The sequence below is a fragment of the Hipposideros armiger genome, unplaced genomic scaffold (genome assembly GCF_001890085.2).
Source record: "Hipposideros armiger isolate ML-2016 unplaced genomic scaffold, ASM189008v1 scaffold_6, whole genome shotgun sequence".
NCBI lineage: Eukaryota > Metazoa > Chordata > Mammalia > Chiroptera > Hipposideridae > Hipposideros > Hipposideros armiger.
In genome coordinates, this window is record NW_017731356.1 from 6,642,248 (window position 1) to 6,661,597 (window position 19,350).

The window sequence follows — 19,350 nt, forward strand, 5'->3', positions numbered from 1 at the left end:
CAGCGTTGTTATAAAAATTCAAAATAACACTTGTGAAATGTCTTGCACAGTTTCTAGCACATAATTCTGGATTAAATAAAAAGAACATTTCAATTCACTTTAGTACAAATCTTACCTTTGGAGATTGCCTTCATTTTCTGAAAAGATATCTTCAAAAAAATGTGTATATGTCGTCCTGTACTTCTCGTGTGTGTGTGTGTGTGTGTGTGTGTGTGTGTGTGTGTGTGTGTGTGTGTGTGTAGACAGAAATGTGTACACCATTTGTTCATCTCTTTTCTGTCCCTTTTACAAATGAGTCTGGGAAGACAATTCATGGCCATTCAGTGTTTCCTACGGGAACACCTCTGACTAAAGAAGCAATTTCTAACAGCTTTGGTTGTGAGACAGGAAGAGTAAGGATGAAGTTGTATTATTATTTTTAAATGTTTCAAGGGTGTGCCGGCTTTGGGAGGCAAGAGGTAGGGGGTTGAAATCCCGGGCCATTTTTGTAATGGCGTCTTCCTCCCTCGCCCACTACACATAGAACTCTAGACCTTGTACGGTGATGGCATCAGCAGAGAAATATCCTGACAGAAAGAGAGGATGTCCAACAAAAGGGCTTCTTGACAGCTCAATAAATGCCTGCCAATCAGGTGACTGAGCAGTGGGTTCTGGCAACTGGGACCAGCAGGAGACAGCCAAGTGCCCGTTGAGTGCCATGGCTCAGACCCAGAAACAAGGGCCTTCCGCCCAACCACCCTCTTGACCCCTCGGCAGACCCGGATGCCTGATGTCCAGGGGGCCTGAGCTGAGGGGGTGGAGGAGTGCCTCAGGCTTTCTCTGGGAGTACTTGGTGCTTTTCTCTTCCCTGTTTGTTCTCTTCTGCATTGTTTTCTTCCCTTGTCTTCTTGCCTGTTATTCTAACACTGATTCTTGAGGGTAGGAATGATGTCTTACTCCTCAATGCATGACTCTCTTCATCCCTTGCTCAGAATGAGGCTGCTGGATGAAACCAAAGATGCTGGAGAAGAGAATGGCTCCCACCTCAACGGAGCCATTTCTCAAGGCAAACTTTCTGATTTTTCCAAAAAGCCTACGCAGGGCTGACTTTTTTTTTTTTAAGATTTTTATTGGGGAATTGGGGGATGGGAACAGCGCTGGGGAATTAGGGAAGGGGAACAGAGAAGTTGCTGTTGTTTTGTTCTTCAGTCTAGTTGTCGAGGATGTTGCTTTTACTGGCCCAGACTGGCACCATCATTGCATTCTCCCTGGGTGAGGCAGAACAGTCGCCGGCCTCTGGACGGCCGCTCATGCTGGCTGCCGGCCACACATGGTAGCTTATAGCAGCCCACTGCAGCAGGGGCTGCAGACTATGCCGTCGCTGGTGACCCACAGCAGCCCAGCCCCAGGTCGAGCTGCCGTTCACCATCTTAGCTGCAGAGGGCAGTGTCACTGGCCCTCATATGTGGGATCCGAACCGGGGCCCTCTGGCGTCCCAAGCCAGTTCTTAACCAACACGCCAGTCGGCCGGCCCGAATTTTTAGGATTAACCACTATGACAGAGAGAGTGTTTTGTTATGATCTCATGACTTTCCTATTTAAAACAGGAAAATTAACGTTTTGACTTACATCATAAAGAAGTGGCCCTTCAGGAACCTGATTTCATGGATTCTTTTCAATGCATAATGTGGCAATTGTTTATGTGTAAATGAGTTTTTCTAAATTGTACTTGAAAGTGTTTCTTTCTGAAGTACAAAAGCATCCATCATAACATCTCATTTGCTCTAGTAGTTCGCTTCGTAAACTCATTTGTCACAGACAACACTTTTCTTTTTTTTAGTATATTATAATCATGAGGTCTAAATTAATGAGATTTTTCCTATGGTTACACACGTTAGGTTTGCAAAGGTTCTGGGCATGAAATCCCTCTCTCAGCTCCCCAGTTCTTCAACAGAATTGCTCAGTCAAAGCAAATCTTATAATTTCTGACTTTGTTTTCCAAAGTTGGTCCCCAAAGGATTAATAATTATTGAAATAAAAAAAATGTTTTAAGAGGAAGAGAGAAACAGGAGAAAAAAAGAAGACAGTGCCATCCAGCAGCCACGATTGCCAGCTGACTGGTCTCACATCCCTTCTGTCTCCTCGGGTCCTAATCCTTGTCCCCACCCCCACAAAGTGTCCTCTTGAAGGATGCAGTCATGTATAATAGCTCCAGTACCACTTGCCCCACATTAGTGGGTAAAGAAATCACTTAGGGAAATTCTTGTTTTTCATCAGCTTTAAGCATGGGGTTGCTTGCCCTCGGTGCAGATCTATCTGTAGGCATCCAGTCATCATCACTAGAGAAGAGCAGACCAGAGGGACTTAGAGAACATTTGCTTGGAAAGCAAATGGCAGGACAGTGTGCTAGGGTCCCAATAAATATGCAGAACATTGCTGGATTTCATTTACGTTGCATACATCTGTAGAAATAAGGAAATTGTCACAAACATGGGCAGCAGCAGAGCTCTGTGGTCTGGTGTGATGAGCAGCCCATTCTGCCAAGAAACTATTGGAATAAGAAAACAGTTGAGCAATATTTTTATCTTAAAATTGGCTAACCATCAGTTTTGCGACCTTTAACTAGGCATTTACCTAGGCAACAACCTTTATACAGCCTTATGACCATCCTAATAACGGTTCACTGTTTCTCTCTCTTTCCCCCGTCTTCCCTTTTGCTGCTCTTTCTTTTCTTCCTTTTTTTAATTGCTTAACAATTTTTTTTTAAATAGCCCAACCAATTTTAATGGCTCAAATCTATGAATTGATTTTCTCATGAACCTTTTCCTGTTTGAAAGTTCAAAACAAATCCTTGGCACCTACTTGTGTACAATTAATCCATCTGAGAAGTGGCTTGCCAGTAGTGTCATAGCAATCATTGTAACCATATACAAATGTATAGAAATAATAATTTAAAAATTCAAAATAGTCATTACCCAACAGGGAGGAAGGAAGGAGAATGATAATGGAGGGACACGTATAGGGGACATTAATTAAACCTCTAGTGACTTGTTATACTGTGGAAGCAGACACAGCAAAATGTTAAGATTTGAGAAGGTCGGGCAGAGGATATAAAGTTCTTTCAGTTCTGCACAGCTTTTCAAGTGTAACATACATGATTATGATTTGTCAAAAATAAGGAAATCGTATTGAGCTGTTAAAAGATAAACAGAGGAATATTAACATTTTAAGAGTTTATTGGAGCAAAAATCAATTCAAATGGAGCAGTGCCAAACCGGAAGTGGTTAGGAGCACCCCACCAACAGGAGCTCAGGGAGAGAGGAAAGGCAGAAGCAAAGTAAGGGAATTATTGATTGGCTATTGCTTAAAGCCTCCTTGGCTGTTTGTGATTGGTTGTCCTTACTTTTCAATTTCATGACCTTGAGAAATTTATAGGCTTGGATTTTGGTTTGCCTATGGAAGCCGCCATGGCATCAGAGCCACCTCAGTCTAATGGCTTCCTTATTTAATTCATTTAACACACCTCACCAGGAACCTCTACGCTTCCTTCTCGCTATATTCCTCCCTGTTTCACTTTCCTCTTTCACCTCACCACTACAAATGTGCTCATAAAATTTAGGACAACATTGAAAATGTTCCTCCAATTTTGATCAGTAGGTAGTTCAATTAATGGCATATGCATATCTTAACTTCCGGGATGAGTGACTTTCCTAGGCCAGAATAGGGGTCGGCAAACTGCCCCTCTTGAGTCACATGCGGCTCTTTGGGCACGTTCTGTCTCAAAAGTTTGCCGACCCCTGGAAGAGCCAATCCTGTCCCTCAAAACAATTTAAAAATTATTCCAGAGCCATAAATATATTTTTACAAATCATCATTACATGAATAATATCCTTTAAAATTTTTATAAATGAAACTATGATAGTTTTATTTTCATTTCAATTTGACTTAAGAGCCACACATACATACCCAAAAAGCTGCATGTGGCTCGCGAGCTGCAGTTGGCTGACCCCTGGTGGCTCTTCCGTCTCAAAGTTTACCGACCGCTGGGCCAGAAGATAAAGGAGAATTCTAGAGATACAGCAGCAGACTTAGTGGTTGACAATTACTTGTAAAACATTGTCTCTCTCTAAGTCACTAAGATAAGAAATATGAGTGGGAGACAGTTCCTGTTCTCAAGGATTTTGCAATTTAGGAAGACATGGGACACAGGGACCAGAAACATTTGCGATTTTTATAGAGATTAAGGAAGGCCGCCAGCCTGGTAGTCCCAAAACTGAATTATAGAACATTACAAAATCGTTGAGATGGGTATTGTCAACTCCACTGTTGTGAATTTATTCTATGGATATAATTGCACATGTGTGGAATGATTTATACATGAGCTTTGTCTGTTAGAACAAAAGACTATGAATAACCTAAATATCCATCAATCTGGGTCTAGTTAAGTAAATTAGGGTACAACCATGCAATGGAATACTATTAATATGTAATCAATGGAATTCAACAGCCCAGATATCATAAGGTGAACAGAACCCCAAGAAACATTGTGAAGTGAAATAAAGTAAGACAAGCAAACAGTAATAAAACAAAGTATACAATAAAAATCACTGTATTCTATACTTTGTGTGAGAAAATAAAAGATTTTCTACATGTACATATGTATATCATAGAATATCTCTATAATGATACAAAAAAGAATTAAAAATAAGAGGAAGAAAACTGGGTAGTGGAAACAGAAGCAGCAGGGAGGCTGTGTACCCTTTTATACCTTTTATTAATATAGCTTATTCTGTGAGCATATATTACATGATCATGAAATAAAATTACATAAAAATACAAAGATGTAAAAATGAAATTGGAAATAATAGGAGAAAAGACAATTGGAGAAAAAGAATTTAAAGTTAAGTCAGACTTTTTTCTCTTTTTTCCCTTCTTTTTTGGCGATATATTTATAGAATTTCTAAAGTGTTAAAGAAAAAAAATAAAAACACCCCTGCATTTGTAAAAGGGGTGGGTGGATAGACTGTTTGGAGGGTATAAGAGAAACTGATACACTGAGTTCAGGGTGTTCTGGAGATTTCTGGCCATGGTCATCATGTGAGGTGCCAAGGCCAAGCATCCCTTTATTGGAGGAATTTGACATGTGTCCACATCCTCCCCCAGCAGACTGAGTACTTGGAGGGCTGCGACTAGATTGCTGGATCTTTATTTAGATCTCTTTTGCTCGCTGGGAGAACCTGGCTCATAGAGAGGTATACATACAGAGAGTGCCAAAAAAGTGTATACACATTTTAAGAAAGGAAAACTGCATTAAAATTGTAATACTCCATCTATACCAATAACAAAAGATGAATACAAGTCACGTTTGACTTCTGCAATTACAAGAGGTGCTCAGAGTGATTACCATCAGCGTCCAGACACTTCTGATGACGGCGAACTACTGCTCGAGCAACGCTGACCAAAGTGTCCACTTGTATACGTGTTTTTGGCACCCTCAGTACATTTGGTCTGAACTGAATGCATGACTATTTCGGGTGGGGACTGGGGGTCCTTAGTGGGTGCAGTGCTAAGAGAAGGAACAAAGTTGCCATGTATTTACATGTCAAGGGTACAAGTTATTGTATTTTTCCATCACCATTACCTGGTGATATAGTTCCACTGGTACCTGCTTTAAAACATAAACAAGAATCATTTCTAGGTAGCAGAGTCATTGTTTACATGCAAATAGCCTGCTTAAGTGTCTTTAAATACAGGAGAATAGCTCACTTTTTCAGTAGGCTGAACACCCCTATTGTGTTTGCATTATATATTTGTAATTCTGAATAGATTTAATAATCTTTATTTTTACTGCAATGATAACTTAAACCAAGTCACCTTCTACATTATTACAATATGGAATTTTGAATATCAAAATGTATTAGGATTTATAGTATTTATTTCCCTCTAGGGGAGCTGTGAAGGGGGAGTTTTAGTTTATAATAGTATAACCCCAGGAAAATATTGCAGATTCCCATTTTCATATCTCATTATGAGGTATATATTCACATACCTACATAGTAATATTTATATATGCAAATGTCTCCAATCTGATTATTGCAGTCTTAGCATTATAGAGTGTATAATTTCCAATTACTGGAGATGCTATCTTGTGTAAAGCTTATAGCTCACCATGTATTATTTTTTTAACCATTGTACTGAATTCCTGTTGTACTGAATTAAAATGTGGGTATGAAAGTCTGCAAACAGGCTGTGGAGAGAATCTCCTTTTCACTTTGAAACTTCCTCTGGGACCTTCTCTTTTCCTGTAGTGTATCTTTCGAAATTTTAAAATGCAAAAATTAAAAAGAAAAAGTTCAGTGAGCAGGAGGTCTTATTTAACAAAGAGTGGATGACTACTTGTTGGAATGCGCGTCTGGAAACGGCCATTGGGTTTGAGTCTCCTGTGTGCTGATATGAACGTGTTGTCGCCCTCGCCACCTTCATGTTGGTGCCGTTTTCAGACCTGGTGGTTTCACATTAACCCAGTTTGTCCAGTGCATAGACCCTCTTTTACTTCCTACAGGGAAGAGAAAAATGGTGCGCACAGGAGTTGCAGGGAGTACAACTTAGCCTTCAGTCCTTCCCTGGGCACTCATGTCTTATGATCTAGCATTCCTGAGATACTTTTTTAGTTCAAGGCTTTTCCTGTGAAGCTGTATTTCTCAGCCTTTAAAAACCCTCGGTGCTTCCTGATCAACCCAGCCATCTCATGATTGCTTGTAATGCTTTGTAAAATATCAAAACAAATGGAACCAATATTGTGCTTACAACCACATTCAACTCCTTATAGTATCGAGGATACCTTTTTGTAACCACACCTACACCATCCTTGGGGAAGGAGAATGACGAGAAAGAAAAACCCCCTGCGCTGGGAGCTTCTGCCTTGGTACCTGCAGCAGGATGTGCTCCACAGGAAAGACCAGACATCCTTGGCTGTCTTTATGGGGTGCAGTTGGGGTCTTGCTCAGGAAATGGGGTTAGACTGATGGGGTAGGCTCAGGATTGGCCCCTTTGCTTACTGACCAGGCGTCTTTGGTTTTGTTCAGAGCATTGTGTGCACTGGACGGCGCCAGTGGCACCCGGACCCCGTCCTGATCCACTGCATCCAGTCGTGCGAGGTAAGCCACCTCCCCTGCCCACCCACGCTTCTCCGGTCTGCTTAACTCATGGGGCCTTGAGTCTTTCTAATTCAAGATACTCCCCTTTCTCTACTCCTATGCCTATTGTTTAATCTCCTAAATTTGGCTCCACCATCCCACAATTATAGGTATTAGGATTTCTGATTTTGGCTTTTTTTTTTTAAGCAAAATTCCAGGGTTTCGTTTTAAATGACGTGGTACAAAATAAGTTAAAAGCAAATCAGAATGATTCGTGGTTTGGGGATTCTCTTACTGGGCCTTGCTTAAGCTTAGTTAGATGAAGGTTTCACAGACCAGTGGCCCACCGACAGGTTCATTTGGCCAACAACAGTGTCGAAAAACAATTTTGCTTTGGCTGCCAACATTTAAGAATTGGGATTTCCCCCTAACATTTATATGTTCACATAAATAACATTTCACACACACACATACATACTCCAAATATAAATAAATACAAAAACACTTTGTGCAAAGATTTTTCTCTTGAAAAACAAGACTGTCTGGTAACCATGGCAACAGCTAGCTGGACCTGAGTCGCAGCCACAATCCCAGAAGGGCAGCTAGCTGCTTTTCTGGGGAACAGGGACCTCACCTCTCCCTGTGGCTCCCCACCCACCCAGTGAGCTGCCCTCGTGTACATCAGCGGCTGGGGTCACGCAGGCATCTGTCTTCGGCCTGTGTGGGACGTCTGTCGTCCACTGTCGAGTAACCTCAAGTAGACCTCTACTACCTCAAGGAATCCTGCCTGCTGCTTCTCAGGGAGACTTCCTGCCAGGGAGGACGTGGGTGCTGTGAATCCCTTAGCTGGAGGAACAGGAGTTGTTATTACAAGGAAGAGGCACAATGGGGCAGAGCCTCACTGATGGAGTGACCCAGGAATCCTGGCCGGGAGAGGAGGGGGCGATACTTCACACACACACACACACACACACACACACACACACACCATTTAAGCCCTTTCACCCTGGGAATAGCTGGTCACAAATACAAGTACTCTAGTCTCAATCACAACAGGTTTTGTCATCCAGTTCTCTCATAGGAAGTAATTAAGCCACTTGGGTCATTCTGGCTGCTGCTTATGTGAGAGCCCTTTAACCGCCATTGATTTCTAACACACCCCATCCTCCCACCTCTCCCCCCCCACACACACACCCACCCCGTGCATGTTAGTCCACCCATTCTTCTGCTTTCTCTCTATCTATAATTCTGGGAAACTGGGATCCGAAGAAAAGGAGAGAGTGAGGCCTGAGACCAAGGGAGAACTGGGTAGGGACATGCGAACAATAAACTAGCGCTCTGAGAATGCATCAGGAAAATGCTAGCATGGAGTGTGCTGGGTTACGGGGCGGGCCAGCAAAACAGCTCATCTCCTGCCATCATTAGAAAAACAGATGACAGTGGGGAGAGGAGGGGGGGTGACTCATCCCCTGGGCAGAGGGGGAAGAGAGGCCAGGGAAGGAGGGAGGTGAACAGGGAGAAGACCCGGGGACTGGGGAGAGCTCAAAGGGACCCTGAGAATTCCCTTCTGCTGCTTCAGCTCTGGATGGAAAGGGGAGGGTGGATAACAGGGCTTGGAGCGGGTTTCGGGGTTTCCCAGAAGGTGAAACACAGCTTTCCCTGTTTCCCCTCCCCACCTCGCTGCACCCCAGCATACCCTCTGGATCCCCATTCCAGAGCCTCCTAGGCTTCTGTCTGTCCCTTGGTTGATGTGACCAGGAACAAAACTCCATTCCTTTGTATGGCTCCCTTGTCAGACTGTCACCATGCACCCCTGAGCCTTCACCACCCGACTGCTGTTGGACCCCTCACTTCGGTGGTTCTCAAAGTGTAGCCTCTGGACCAGCATGATTGGCATCAGCGGGGAACCTGTTAGAAATGCATTCCTGAGGTCCCATCTCAGACCCACTGAGTCACAGGCTCAGGGTGTGGGCCCAGCATTCCGGGCTTTAACAGGACCTCTGGGTGGCTCTGAAGACCACTGGAGTTTGAGAACCACCACGCGAGTCACTATGGGAGCAGACCAGGTTGTGGATCCGTAATTTGAAGCTGGCTTTGTCCAGGAATAACTCTCGCCAGCATTGTTTACGTTCTTATTTTTCTACACTATTTCCTGGGACTCTCTGGGTGGGAGAAGATTTGAAAAAACAAGATCCTGTTTCTGGGCTCCCAGGAAAGTCCAGGAGGAGAAAAAAAGGACTTAGAGGAATGGGAGAAAGAAGCCAAGAAAAAGGAAAGCGAAGGGCGATGGATGGGAGAAGGAGAAACAACTCAGGAAATAGGTAGTAAGTGCAGAGAGGGAAAGCGAGAAGGAGAAAGAAAGGATGAGACAGGCTGAATCTGGCGTGTTCTGGAGGCAACTTGGCTGACTCTTAATTCTTTACTGGAAACAGTCAGCTAAATATATTTGGGGAAGTGAAGAGTGTCCAAGGCACAGGGAGGGAAGACAGACCCAGAGGCGAGATAAACCGAAGAGGGCTGGGTGGAGGAGAGGACGTTTTAAAAGGTCTAGCACAGAAATCCAAGGTCACATTAGACACTTTGTCTCCCAGTATCTAAAAAGGGTTTTCTCTTTTTTGCTTTCTGATACTGAATATAAATCCTAAGGTGTGCCCTTTAGACATTCAGCCTTATAAGAGTGGAGTCCCTCCTTTATTTCTGGCAATGAGCCCAAGGCAATGAACTCATCACCCCGGTATCCCAGCCCAGGTCTTTTCCATGTCACTTCCATGCCTTTGTGTCATATCCCTTTGCCACAGAGATGCTGCCTTCAATTCTCCACTGTTCTATGCCACGCAGATTCTTTAAATGACAGTGCTACGATTTTCTCTAAAAAATCTGTGGGTAAATAATGCCATCTTCTCATCGTCGCTTATGTCCCCGTTGTCCCAGCCAGCACGTGCGTGTACTATATATCTGGAATCCAAGCTTGTTCATGCATTAAATCCTATTTTCCTGGTTGTTTCTTGAGTTTGGCCTTTTTTACCTGAATGCTCCTTGTATGTCCTGTTTCTTTTGTGAGTTGCAAATGGGCGAGGTTGGCAACGTGCTTGGTGGAAAGGTTTTGGAGCCAAACAAATGTGGATTCAAATCCTGGATCAGCGGAGTGGTGTGAGCCTTTGTGTCTTAATCTGTATTGGGAAGTGCGGGCAGCGGTATTATATTAAGGAGTCATGATGTGGAATGAATGTGCTGATGTACAAAAAGCCTTTAAGTGTCATGCCATGTCTGGTCCATAACAGATTCGTATAAAGCATCTCCTCATGAATTATTTAGTCACTTCGTGAATTCTTACTGAATCAGTATAGCTTACTGAATGGGCAGAGCTGCTGGTGTGGCCTCAACGTGATCACGCAAACTCTGAGGATGGGAAAAGAGAAGAAAGGGACACAGGCCATTCCCATGGAGACCCACTGAGAGCTGTCATTCACAAATCACTTGGAGACAGCTGCCGTATCCAGTCACCAGGTCACTCGGTCACCAGATTATTTTATGCGTAGCTCTGCTCATTCCTACTGTTGGTGCCCCTACTTGGGGCCTCAACATTTCTCACCTGGGCCATTTCATTGGTTTCCTAATTCTCTACACTTCCAGACCTGTGCCCATTAAAATTATAGACAAGCATACAAATAGTCTATAGTAATTGTGTAGAAAACAAATACTTATTCTGCCAAATGCTTGTCCAATAAAGTGTACTCTTTTCCCAGCATGGAGAGAGAAAGCGAGAGGGAGGGAGGGAGGAAGAAAGAGAAAGCAAGATTTTTTGAGACTTCCTGGACAGGACAAGAGTCTGATTTTGTGGGGTAATAATTAAAGGGAGTATTTGCGCCATCCGTGAACACTATGATACTATCAGATCATGTAAGATAGATCTCTCTGTCTTTTTTCTTCTTTCCTTTCTTTCTTTTTTCAGAAGGCCACATTTATGAATTCTGCCCAAGTCCACAGTCCAAGGTTCCATTTAAACTAAGAACATCTTGTTCTATGGGGAATGCAGCTGAGAATAAAGACCACACTCACGGCCTTCTTTTGGATAGAAATGATTAATTAATTCCCTTCCTGTGGGAGGATTAAAATCGAGTGCCCACTGACCTACACTTTGACTCTGCTTTTCCTGTGAGTGTGTATTTCTTGCAAGCTCATACTCTTCTTCCCAGAAGCCTCCATTTTGGATTCTCTTTTCAACCCTTTGTTGGCTCTTGTAAAGTTGTGCCCTTTTTTCAAAGAAGAAGAGAGCTGCAGATGAGGACAGAGTCAGAATGATGTCAGAAGAACTAGGTTCAAACGTTGACTCTACACTTGTTAACTATGTATAGTTATCTGTCTGGCTTTGTCTTTGAACTCCTGTGAGAATCAAGTGAAATAACTGATGTTAAGGTATTATGTAAATTGACAAATAATATAACATATCAGTAGTTATATTGCCTAAGGAGCGATATACATAACTGTGTGGGGTCAGTATCTTATTGAAGCAACATACTAAGAATCAAGAAACAGTCCACTTACACCCAGTTGATATCTTTATGACTATTTATTGCTTACTGCTAGTAACTGTGGTTAATTAATGTTCTTGAGGCCTACAATAAAACTTACAAAGCCTTTTAAGATTTTTGGGGAATCCCAAGTCTCTCTGAACATTAGCTGATGTTCCTCCTATAAATTCTTATACATACCCTTGCAAATGTGTGTCATCTCACTTGTCACATTATTTCAAGACTACCTGATAGGCCCATCCTTCCAACAGTCTGCAAGCTCCTGAAGGGTAGGACATGCGTTTTGTTCACTTTCATGTCCTTTTGAGAAACAGAGGCCTAATTCTTCAGTGACCCCTGCTTCAAGCATAAAGGTAGGGACAGAGAATTGAAAGTGGAACTTTGACTTTGAGAGTCTTAAATTGGAAAATATTGGACCTGTCTTCTGGGAAGTAGCATGAAAACGAAAGGTAGAACATAAGGTAGGAAAGAAATAGAAGACATAGAGAATAAAAACCCTGCCAGGCATAGAGTCAGAGCGCCTTGCCACAGACAGGTGAGGGAGGTGTGGAGTCGCAGAACGAGAGCTGTCTGGAGTTTCACTCAGTTTCACTCCTTACTCCATATCTCCTTGAATATATGTTAGTTAACTTCTCTGAATTTAAGTTTCCTCAGCTTTAAAATTAGATGGATGAAATGCACCTTTTAAACTTGTTGTCAGATACCAGGTTCAGAAAACTATGAACACACAGCCATGGGGTTGTGGTTCGAGGCCTTGGTAAAGTTTGGGTCAGGCTAATTTTTCAGGAGTAACAGCAAACCTGCTCTTGTTTCTGGGGATTTTTGCCTTCTACATAGATTTTGACCTTGATCATACCTGTGTGTCCTTCTCTTAAAGGGCCCCTGTTCCAATGTGGGGCCTTCTTGGTTAGCCTTGATTTCTTATTTGCTGGACGGGTTGCGTTTTGGAAATATAACTTGGCATCAGTCTAAGACCAGTCCTGCTTTGGGTTTTACTACTTTGCAGCATCCTGTCAATAGTTGTCAAGAGAAAACTGAGACTAAGATTGGATAGATAGGAGAGTCAGAACCGGACAATGGTTTTGCAAGTACCTATTGTGTGAATGTTCAGTGAGCACACTGAGTGTGCGATAAACAATGGAATTTCATTTACCAGTAAGACTGGGTGACTTGTGTTGTTCGAAGCAAAAGTAATGCTTTTTTTCCTCTATTACTTTGCCTAGACAAGCAATGCATACATATGTGCACGCACACTGAGAGAATAGACCAGGACTAGCTGACCTGGAGGATGGTTTGATAAGAGATTGATTAAATGAGACTCTTTGGAGCCCCTAGTCAATCATTTGGATGTTTTTGAAGGGATGAGGGGCTTACAGAAGACTGGAAGAAAAGCCACGTAGAAGATACCATTTCAAAAGAAAAGGAGGTGAACAACAAAGGCTTCCTGCCTGCAAGTTTAGTTTTTCTAGAGAGTTCTAGGGCAAATTTCTCCAAGTCCAAGTCCTATATTTAAAAGAACATGCTTTCCTTTACCAATGTCATGTTCTCTGATGGAAGGATTGGTCAAAAACATGAAGGAAAAATCGCTTCTTAGACTTAGTAGATGTGTCATTCTAGTCCAAATAAGATGCGCCTGATTTAAGAAGGCAGCTAAGGAACTCACCATATGCTGACCGTCACTATAGTTTTGCTGACCTGGGAGACCCATCGGCTGGAAGGGTCTTGTCCTGGCCACACCTTATTGCCTCATTTCACACCCGCAGTAGGCTTGGTTGGGAGGTGATTGTTTTCGTTTGTTTGTTTGTTTTTTAAGAGTGCTGAAGAATTACCTGGGGTACTTATTTATTTATTTTTTTAAGACTTTTTTTATTGGGGAATTGGGAGGATGGGAACAGTGCTGGGGAATTGGGGGAAGGGGAACAGACAAGTTGCTGTCGTTTTGTTCTTCAGTCTAGTTGTGGAGGATGTTGCTTCACTGGCCCAAGTTGGCGCCATCACTGGGCTCTTCCCGGATGAGGCAGATCAGTCGCCGGCTTCTGGACGGCTGCTCATTGCGGCTGCTGGCCGCTCATGCTGGCTGCTGGCTACTCACTGTAGCCCATGGCAACCCACTGCCACAGGGGCTGCAGCCTACGCCTTCGCTAGCGACTCACGGCAGCCCAGCTCCAGGTTGAGCTGTTGTTCAGCATCTTAGCTGTGGAGGGCAGTGTCACTGGCCCTCATACGTGTGATCCGAACCGGGTCCCTCTGGCGTCCCAAGCCAATTCTTAACCATCGCGCCACCCGGCCGGCCCTGGGGTACTTATTTTTTTAATGCAGATCCTTAGACTCTTCTCCTCCCCCTCGGTTCCTACGTATCAAGTCTGGTGTCACATCCAAGAATTCACTTTTTTTTAACAGACACCCCAAGCGGTCCTCAACTGCTCTTGAAACACTGGGCAGGGATGAGCTGCTAATTCACAGATGATTGTAAACACAGCTCGCATGCTGGGGGAATAAAAGGATTCATCTTCCAGTAGTTCTTCAATAAATAAAGAAACCACCTGAAATAAAATAAAGCTCAGAAAGGTCAAGAATAGAGATAAAACACCTGGCAGTCAGTGGTAAAACGGGAATTCTTATAAGCCAGAAAAGACTGGATTGTTTTAAAATTATAGTGATGATGATGATGATGATATTATTATTATTGCTTCTCATGAGTAAACAGCAGCATGACTGTTCTTGAAACAAGCTAAAGTTTAAGTGGGACCAACAGAAAACGGAAGTATTTCATTGACTTGCCATTATTCTCACAACTGATGTGATCCTATTTTCTCATTAGGTCTGGCTTTCATAGCTGTCAGAAAATACAGAACATTTGATGGTAACAAAACTAATACCAAAAGCTTGATATTAATACCTTTGGGGGAAAAAAATCAAAAGAACTAGAATTCTTTCAGCCTAAGAAAAGGATAAAGATTAACATAGTAAAATTTTCTTGTATGAAATATTTTACATGGAGAAGAGTCAGCAGTCACCATCCCTCAATAAGAACAGAATGCAAAATACTGGGCTTAAAAAATTTATTGGACTGTTTGAAGAAAATCTGTGTGAGAATATGCTGAAAGTATTAGACTTGACACAGAGTTATAAAGGGAAATGTAGAAGGCATGTTAGTCTTTGGAGCATTTTAAAGGAATACGTAGTGTCCTCTCTGACATGGTTGAACATTTTCTGCTGTTTCAAACAAGAAGATGGTTTGATACTCTCTTTTCCTATAAAACCAGTGTGTCTTGGATTTAAATGTAAATATATTATGCTTTCTTAAGGCAACCAGTAGAGAGATTTTTATGTATCATTACTGTAAGAGTTACTGCCTTGTGGAGGAAATTGGTATAGGATGGAATTTTGAGTGGGAAGACCAGGTGAGGAGGCCTTGGGGACAAATTGAACTTAGAGTGACAGTATTTCCTTAAACCTAGGTGGGTGGTTGTATTGTCTTTAAGCATCTAGCAGTTGATACCAGCAATGCCTCCATCACTAATTCATTCCATCTGCTCTGGTCATTCCTTGGATTCTTTCTTCTGTGTTGTCTTGGACCCCTCCCTCTTATTATTTATTTTCCAGATGGTAGCCCTGTTAGCTATATCTGGGACATGTGCTTCTTGATCACTCATGGGCATGGACTGGGTTTGCCGCTGGAACTCGATGGGATGCAGGGGCCAATCTGTAATTCATGAGGTGGAAATTATGGCATGAAAATAAAGTTTTTATTGTCCTTTTTCTTCTTGCCCAGTGTTTGAACCAAGAAAAGGTAGAGAGGAGCTGGAGTCAGACTAAAAAGTCTCATTGCAGGAGATGTGTTTTGTTCTGGGTGCAGAATGCCTGCATGCAGACCTCAATGGGACAGATCAGAGGGGAGGTGTGGGAGGAAGGAATACACGCGCAATGGCGACAATTATCGGCCTGTGCATGATGTGTGGGTCTTCAGGAGGGCTTCGTCCCTTATTAGGGCTTTGTTCCCTTGTTTTTTTGTGTGTGTGACAAGATGTGAGATAGATGAGAGAGGGAAAGAGAGAGAGAGAGAGAGAGAGAGAGAGAGAGAAGGAGGGAGGGAGGGAATGGATGGATGGATGGATGGATGGATGCATGCATGCATGCATAGATATAGGAGGGTAGGTAGGCAGGTAGATAAAGTGTTATAGCTCTTCATATCTGACCATATAAAGCTCCATCGCAGGTGGCAAAAGCTATTAGCACAACCATAAAATTGAGGGGTCTTTATTCTAAAAAGTAAAATGAAAACATGTGACTGTCTGGGGCGTCCAGTGTAGAAGCCCCCGTTCCCCATGGCAGCTGCGCCGGGCTCAGGCCCTCCTGCGGGACAGCAGGAAGGGACGTCTTCTCCAGGGTGACACACTTTCAAACCTGAGTGTGTCAGGCCCCTGGTGCTCTCTGAGACTCAGGACTCCAGTGTGAGGGCAGTGAAACTTGGGCCCTCCGAGAACCAGACGGCCTAGGACAACTGTGGTTCCTGGCCACAAGCAGCAGCATTGCCTGGGAACTTGTTAGACATACAGACTCCCAGGCCTCACCCTGGACTTCAAAGCCAGAAACACGGAGCGTGGGGTCTGGCAGCCAGTTGTACACAGCCCTCCAGGTGGTTCCAATACATGCTCAGTTTTGAGACCTGCTGGCCTTGATTTTGAGGAAAATAGCCCGATAGTGACAGTGGTAAAAAACTTGAAGAATACACCAGTACTAGATCGCTTCTCTGGTTCCAAATCTCTCTCCTTTCTCTACCCCTCAGCTTCCGAGTGAAACCTGTTCAGCCATTCTTTTTCGGTTTTGTCTGTAAGCTTTAACTCTATTACTGTTCTTCAATAAGCCTCTTTCATGACCAGATAGTCACAAATGGCTTCTAGTAAATGCTCAAGACTTGAACTTGGAAGTGTGACCACATGGAATTACTAGTCATCTTTGAAAAAAAACTTTCATCTGAGTATGTCTTTATAAATTCCTTATTTAAAAGGAGAAAAAAGAATCTTTTTTATGGTGTCTATAGACAGAAAATCCAGTGTTATATGCCAGTGCTATCACTTGGGCACTGTGTGATTGTGGAGTTGTTTAACCTTTCTTGTTTCCTTTTTTATTTATATTTTGTCATTTAAACAATAGCCGGCAATTAAACTTCTCTTTGCCATCTTTTAGCTCTTTGCAAATCAGGTATAACCATCATTCCTGCTTCTCAGGGGACAGGTCATAGAGGCTCACTTTTCTTTCACAGGCGCCCCAAGTTAGTGTCTGTGGGCAAAAAGGGGTTATAAAAAAAAGAGGGTTAATTACAGTGGAAAGAATAATGTTCTGGCAGCCAGTCATGGGGACAGCAACTCCACTTCTGGTCAGGAGAGTGTAGGTCCTTACAAATCTAAATCGAAATGTGTTGGAAGTGTTAAAATCCAGAGAAAAATGGAAAATTAGCTTAAGTTGGAGCTGTCTTCCAGGCTCGCTGGCTGCCAAATTTCAGTCCCTTGGAGATTTGTTTGTGAATTCTGCTGCCAGTTTTGTGCAGTCTGCACCAGACTGCAAATCTGGGCATGTCTTTTCGGCTGTCCAGATTCCTATTCGGTGCAGGGCTCTCCTTCAGATCGTCCAGCTGGAATCTCTGAAAATCAGACTCCAAGTGTTAATTAGGACTAGGTTTTTATTTTGAAAGCAAAAACCATTGTTTTCTTTCCCCCTGCCTTTTTTTTTAAGTGAAACATTAAAAGCACAATCATGCAAATTGTAAAACCTCATCCAGATAAACAACATTCATGAGAATTTATGCCTGTCTAAAACTCCCGTGGAACCACGCTGTGACACCCTGGTGGGCTTTCCAAGAGGCTGCATTTTGCTTCATTTTGCTTCATTGTCTTCTCAGCCTCCTGGGGTGGGCCACTTTCTCACTCTGTTAATCCTCTTTAAGACGTGGGTTGTTCCTTTTTCTCCTCCCACTGTCCCCTTTTTCTGATTTATTCTGTGCTTTTCCTTATGTTTCTGTTGTTTTGATTTTTTATTTTTAGCCCAGGCTTGCAGACAATTTAAACATCACTTGCCTACAAATTACCATCACAGCAAAGCTACCTTCTTTTCTTCCACCTGCCCCACCTTCCAGATGCTTCCCAGTCTTATGCTGAAGTTACCAGAATTAGGAGCGAGCAAATATAATCAGGCTATTTATATCTATAAATAATCCACCCCCTTTCTTCTTCTCACAGGGACTTTGCTCCACTAATATTTCTTTCTGTGTGTCTCAAATGTGTTTTAAATGCACTCTAAGCATGACTCAGTACATCCACTGAGACTATCCTTAAATTCTATGGAACACAGATCAGTCTACCACTTGTCACAATGTCATTTTTATAACACCTTTGTTAAGTAGTCATATAGGCAAGTTGTTTCAGAAAGTTCATATAATTTGAATCACTTTTCATTCATCCTACTAAAATAGATACCCCCTTAAAGTGAAGTTATTTTTACTAAGTACTTGTTTGTTATAATAACTGAGTGCAAGCCAGGCATTCTCTTAAGTCTCATGGTTTATTTTTTAAAGTATGTAAAGTTTGTTCTTCTGAGGAACCCAGCAGTGAAGTGATGACAAAGATAAGGGTGTCACTCCCAAATTTATTTCGATTATTTACAAATTGCAGCAAACAGCATGTGTAGTAAAAAGATATACATTTCAACCCTTGACTAATGATAAGTTTAAATCTCAGCTCTGCCCTTATTAGCTACATTTTTGTGTAATATTTTTAAACTTAATTTTAATTTTATAAAAGTAATACATGTGCCTAGTTTAAAAAGCCAGTTAGCACCTCCAAGCTTATTGGAAGGACTAGCAATGTCTGCCACTCTGCCACGAACCCCAGTACAAGGAGTGAAATGGGGAATGGCTTAAGTGAAAACAGTGTCCATGGGAAGGCTTTGGATGTGGACCAGACTCGAATATATTTATTGGCTGTGGGTAGTAATCTGGTTGAGAGCCTGGAGACCCAAGGTGAAGAGGAGATAGAAGAGATTACAGATACTGTTGGCTCCGAGTCAGGTGGGAAGGCAGTCACAATGACTAAAGATCAAGTGGGCAGAGGTGCAGGTGGAATTCAAAAGAATTCAAGGCTTTCAGGTGCAGTGCTTTCTCATTTCCTGTGCGGACTTGCCCTTCTCGGCTGATGGCGCTTCATCCTTCTAGTCGCTCAGGACAGAATCCTTGGTGTCATTCTTAATTCCTCTCTTTCACTTACCCTCCACATCTAATCAATGAGGCCCTCCCACTAGCTCTACCTTTAGAATGCCTCCACAATCCAACCACTTTTCACCATGCCAACTACCGTCACCCTGGTTTGAGCTGTCATCCTCTGCTACCTGGATCACCGCAGTAGCGCCCTGACTAGTCTCATGACTACCCCATCTCACCACGGTCCATTCTCAACACGACAGCCAAAGGGTCCTGTGAAAATGTAAGAGAAAGCCAAGCATGCCTCTGCTAATGCCCTTCAAGGATTTCTCACTTCGCTCAGAGTAAAAGCCAAAGTCTTGACAGCGGCTTACACAGCCTTCCCAATGTTGCCTTTCTGACCATTTGATTGAAAATTGCAACTACCCTTCCTCATTCTCCATTTATCCCTCAATTTATAGCACTCCCTTACACTGCTTTACTTTTTTATAGGACTGTTAATTTCTAA

General features: G+C 42.8%; 1 protein-coding gene across 1 annotated transcript in view; it reads left to right on the forward strand.

Moving 5' to 3' along the window:
- The window catches only part of PAPPA2 (pappalysin 2), a 224,310-nt gene that overhangs the window by 182,843 nt on the left and 22,117 nt on the right, over positions 1–19,350 (forward strand). Inside the window, exon 20 of the mRNA XM_019646831.1 lies at positions 7,065–7,136. Within this exon, the coding sequence (XP_019502376.1) occupies positions 7,065–7,136 (72 nt within the window). The remainder of the gene's footprint in view (positions 1–7,064; positions 7,137–19,350) is intronic.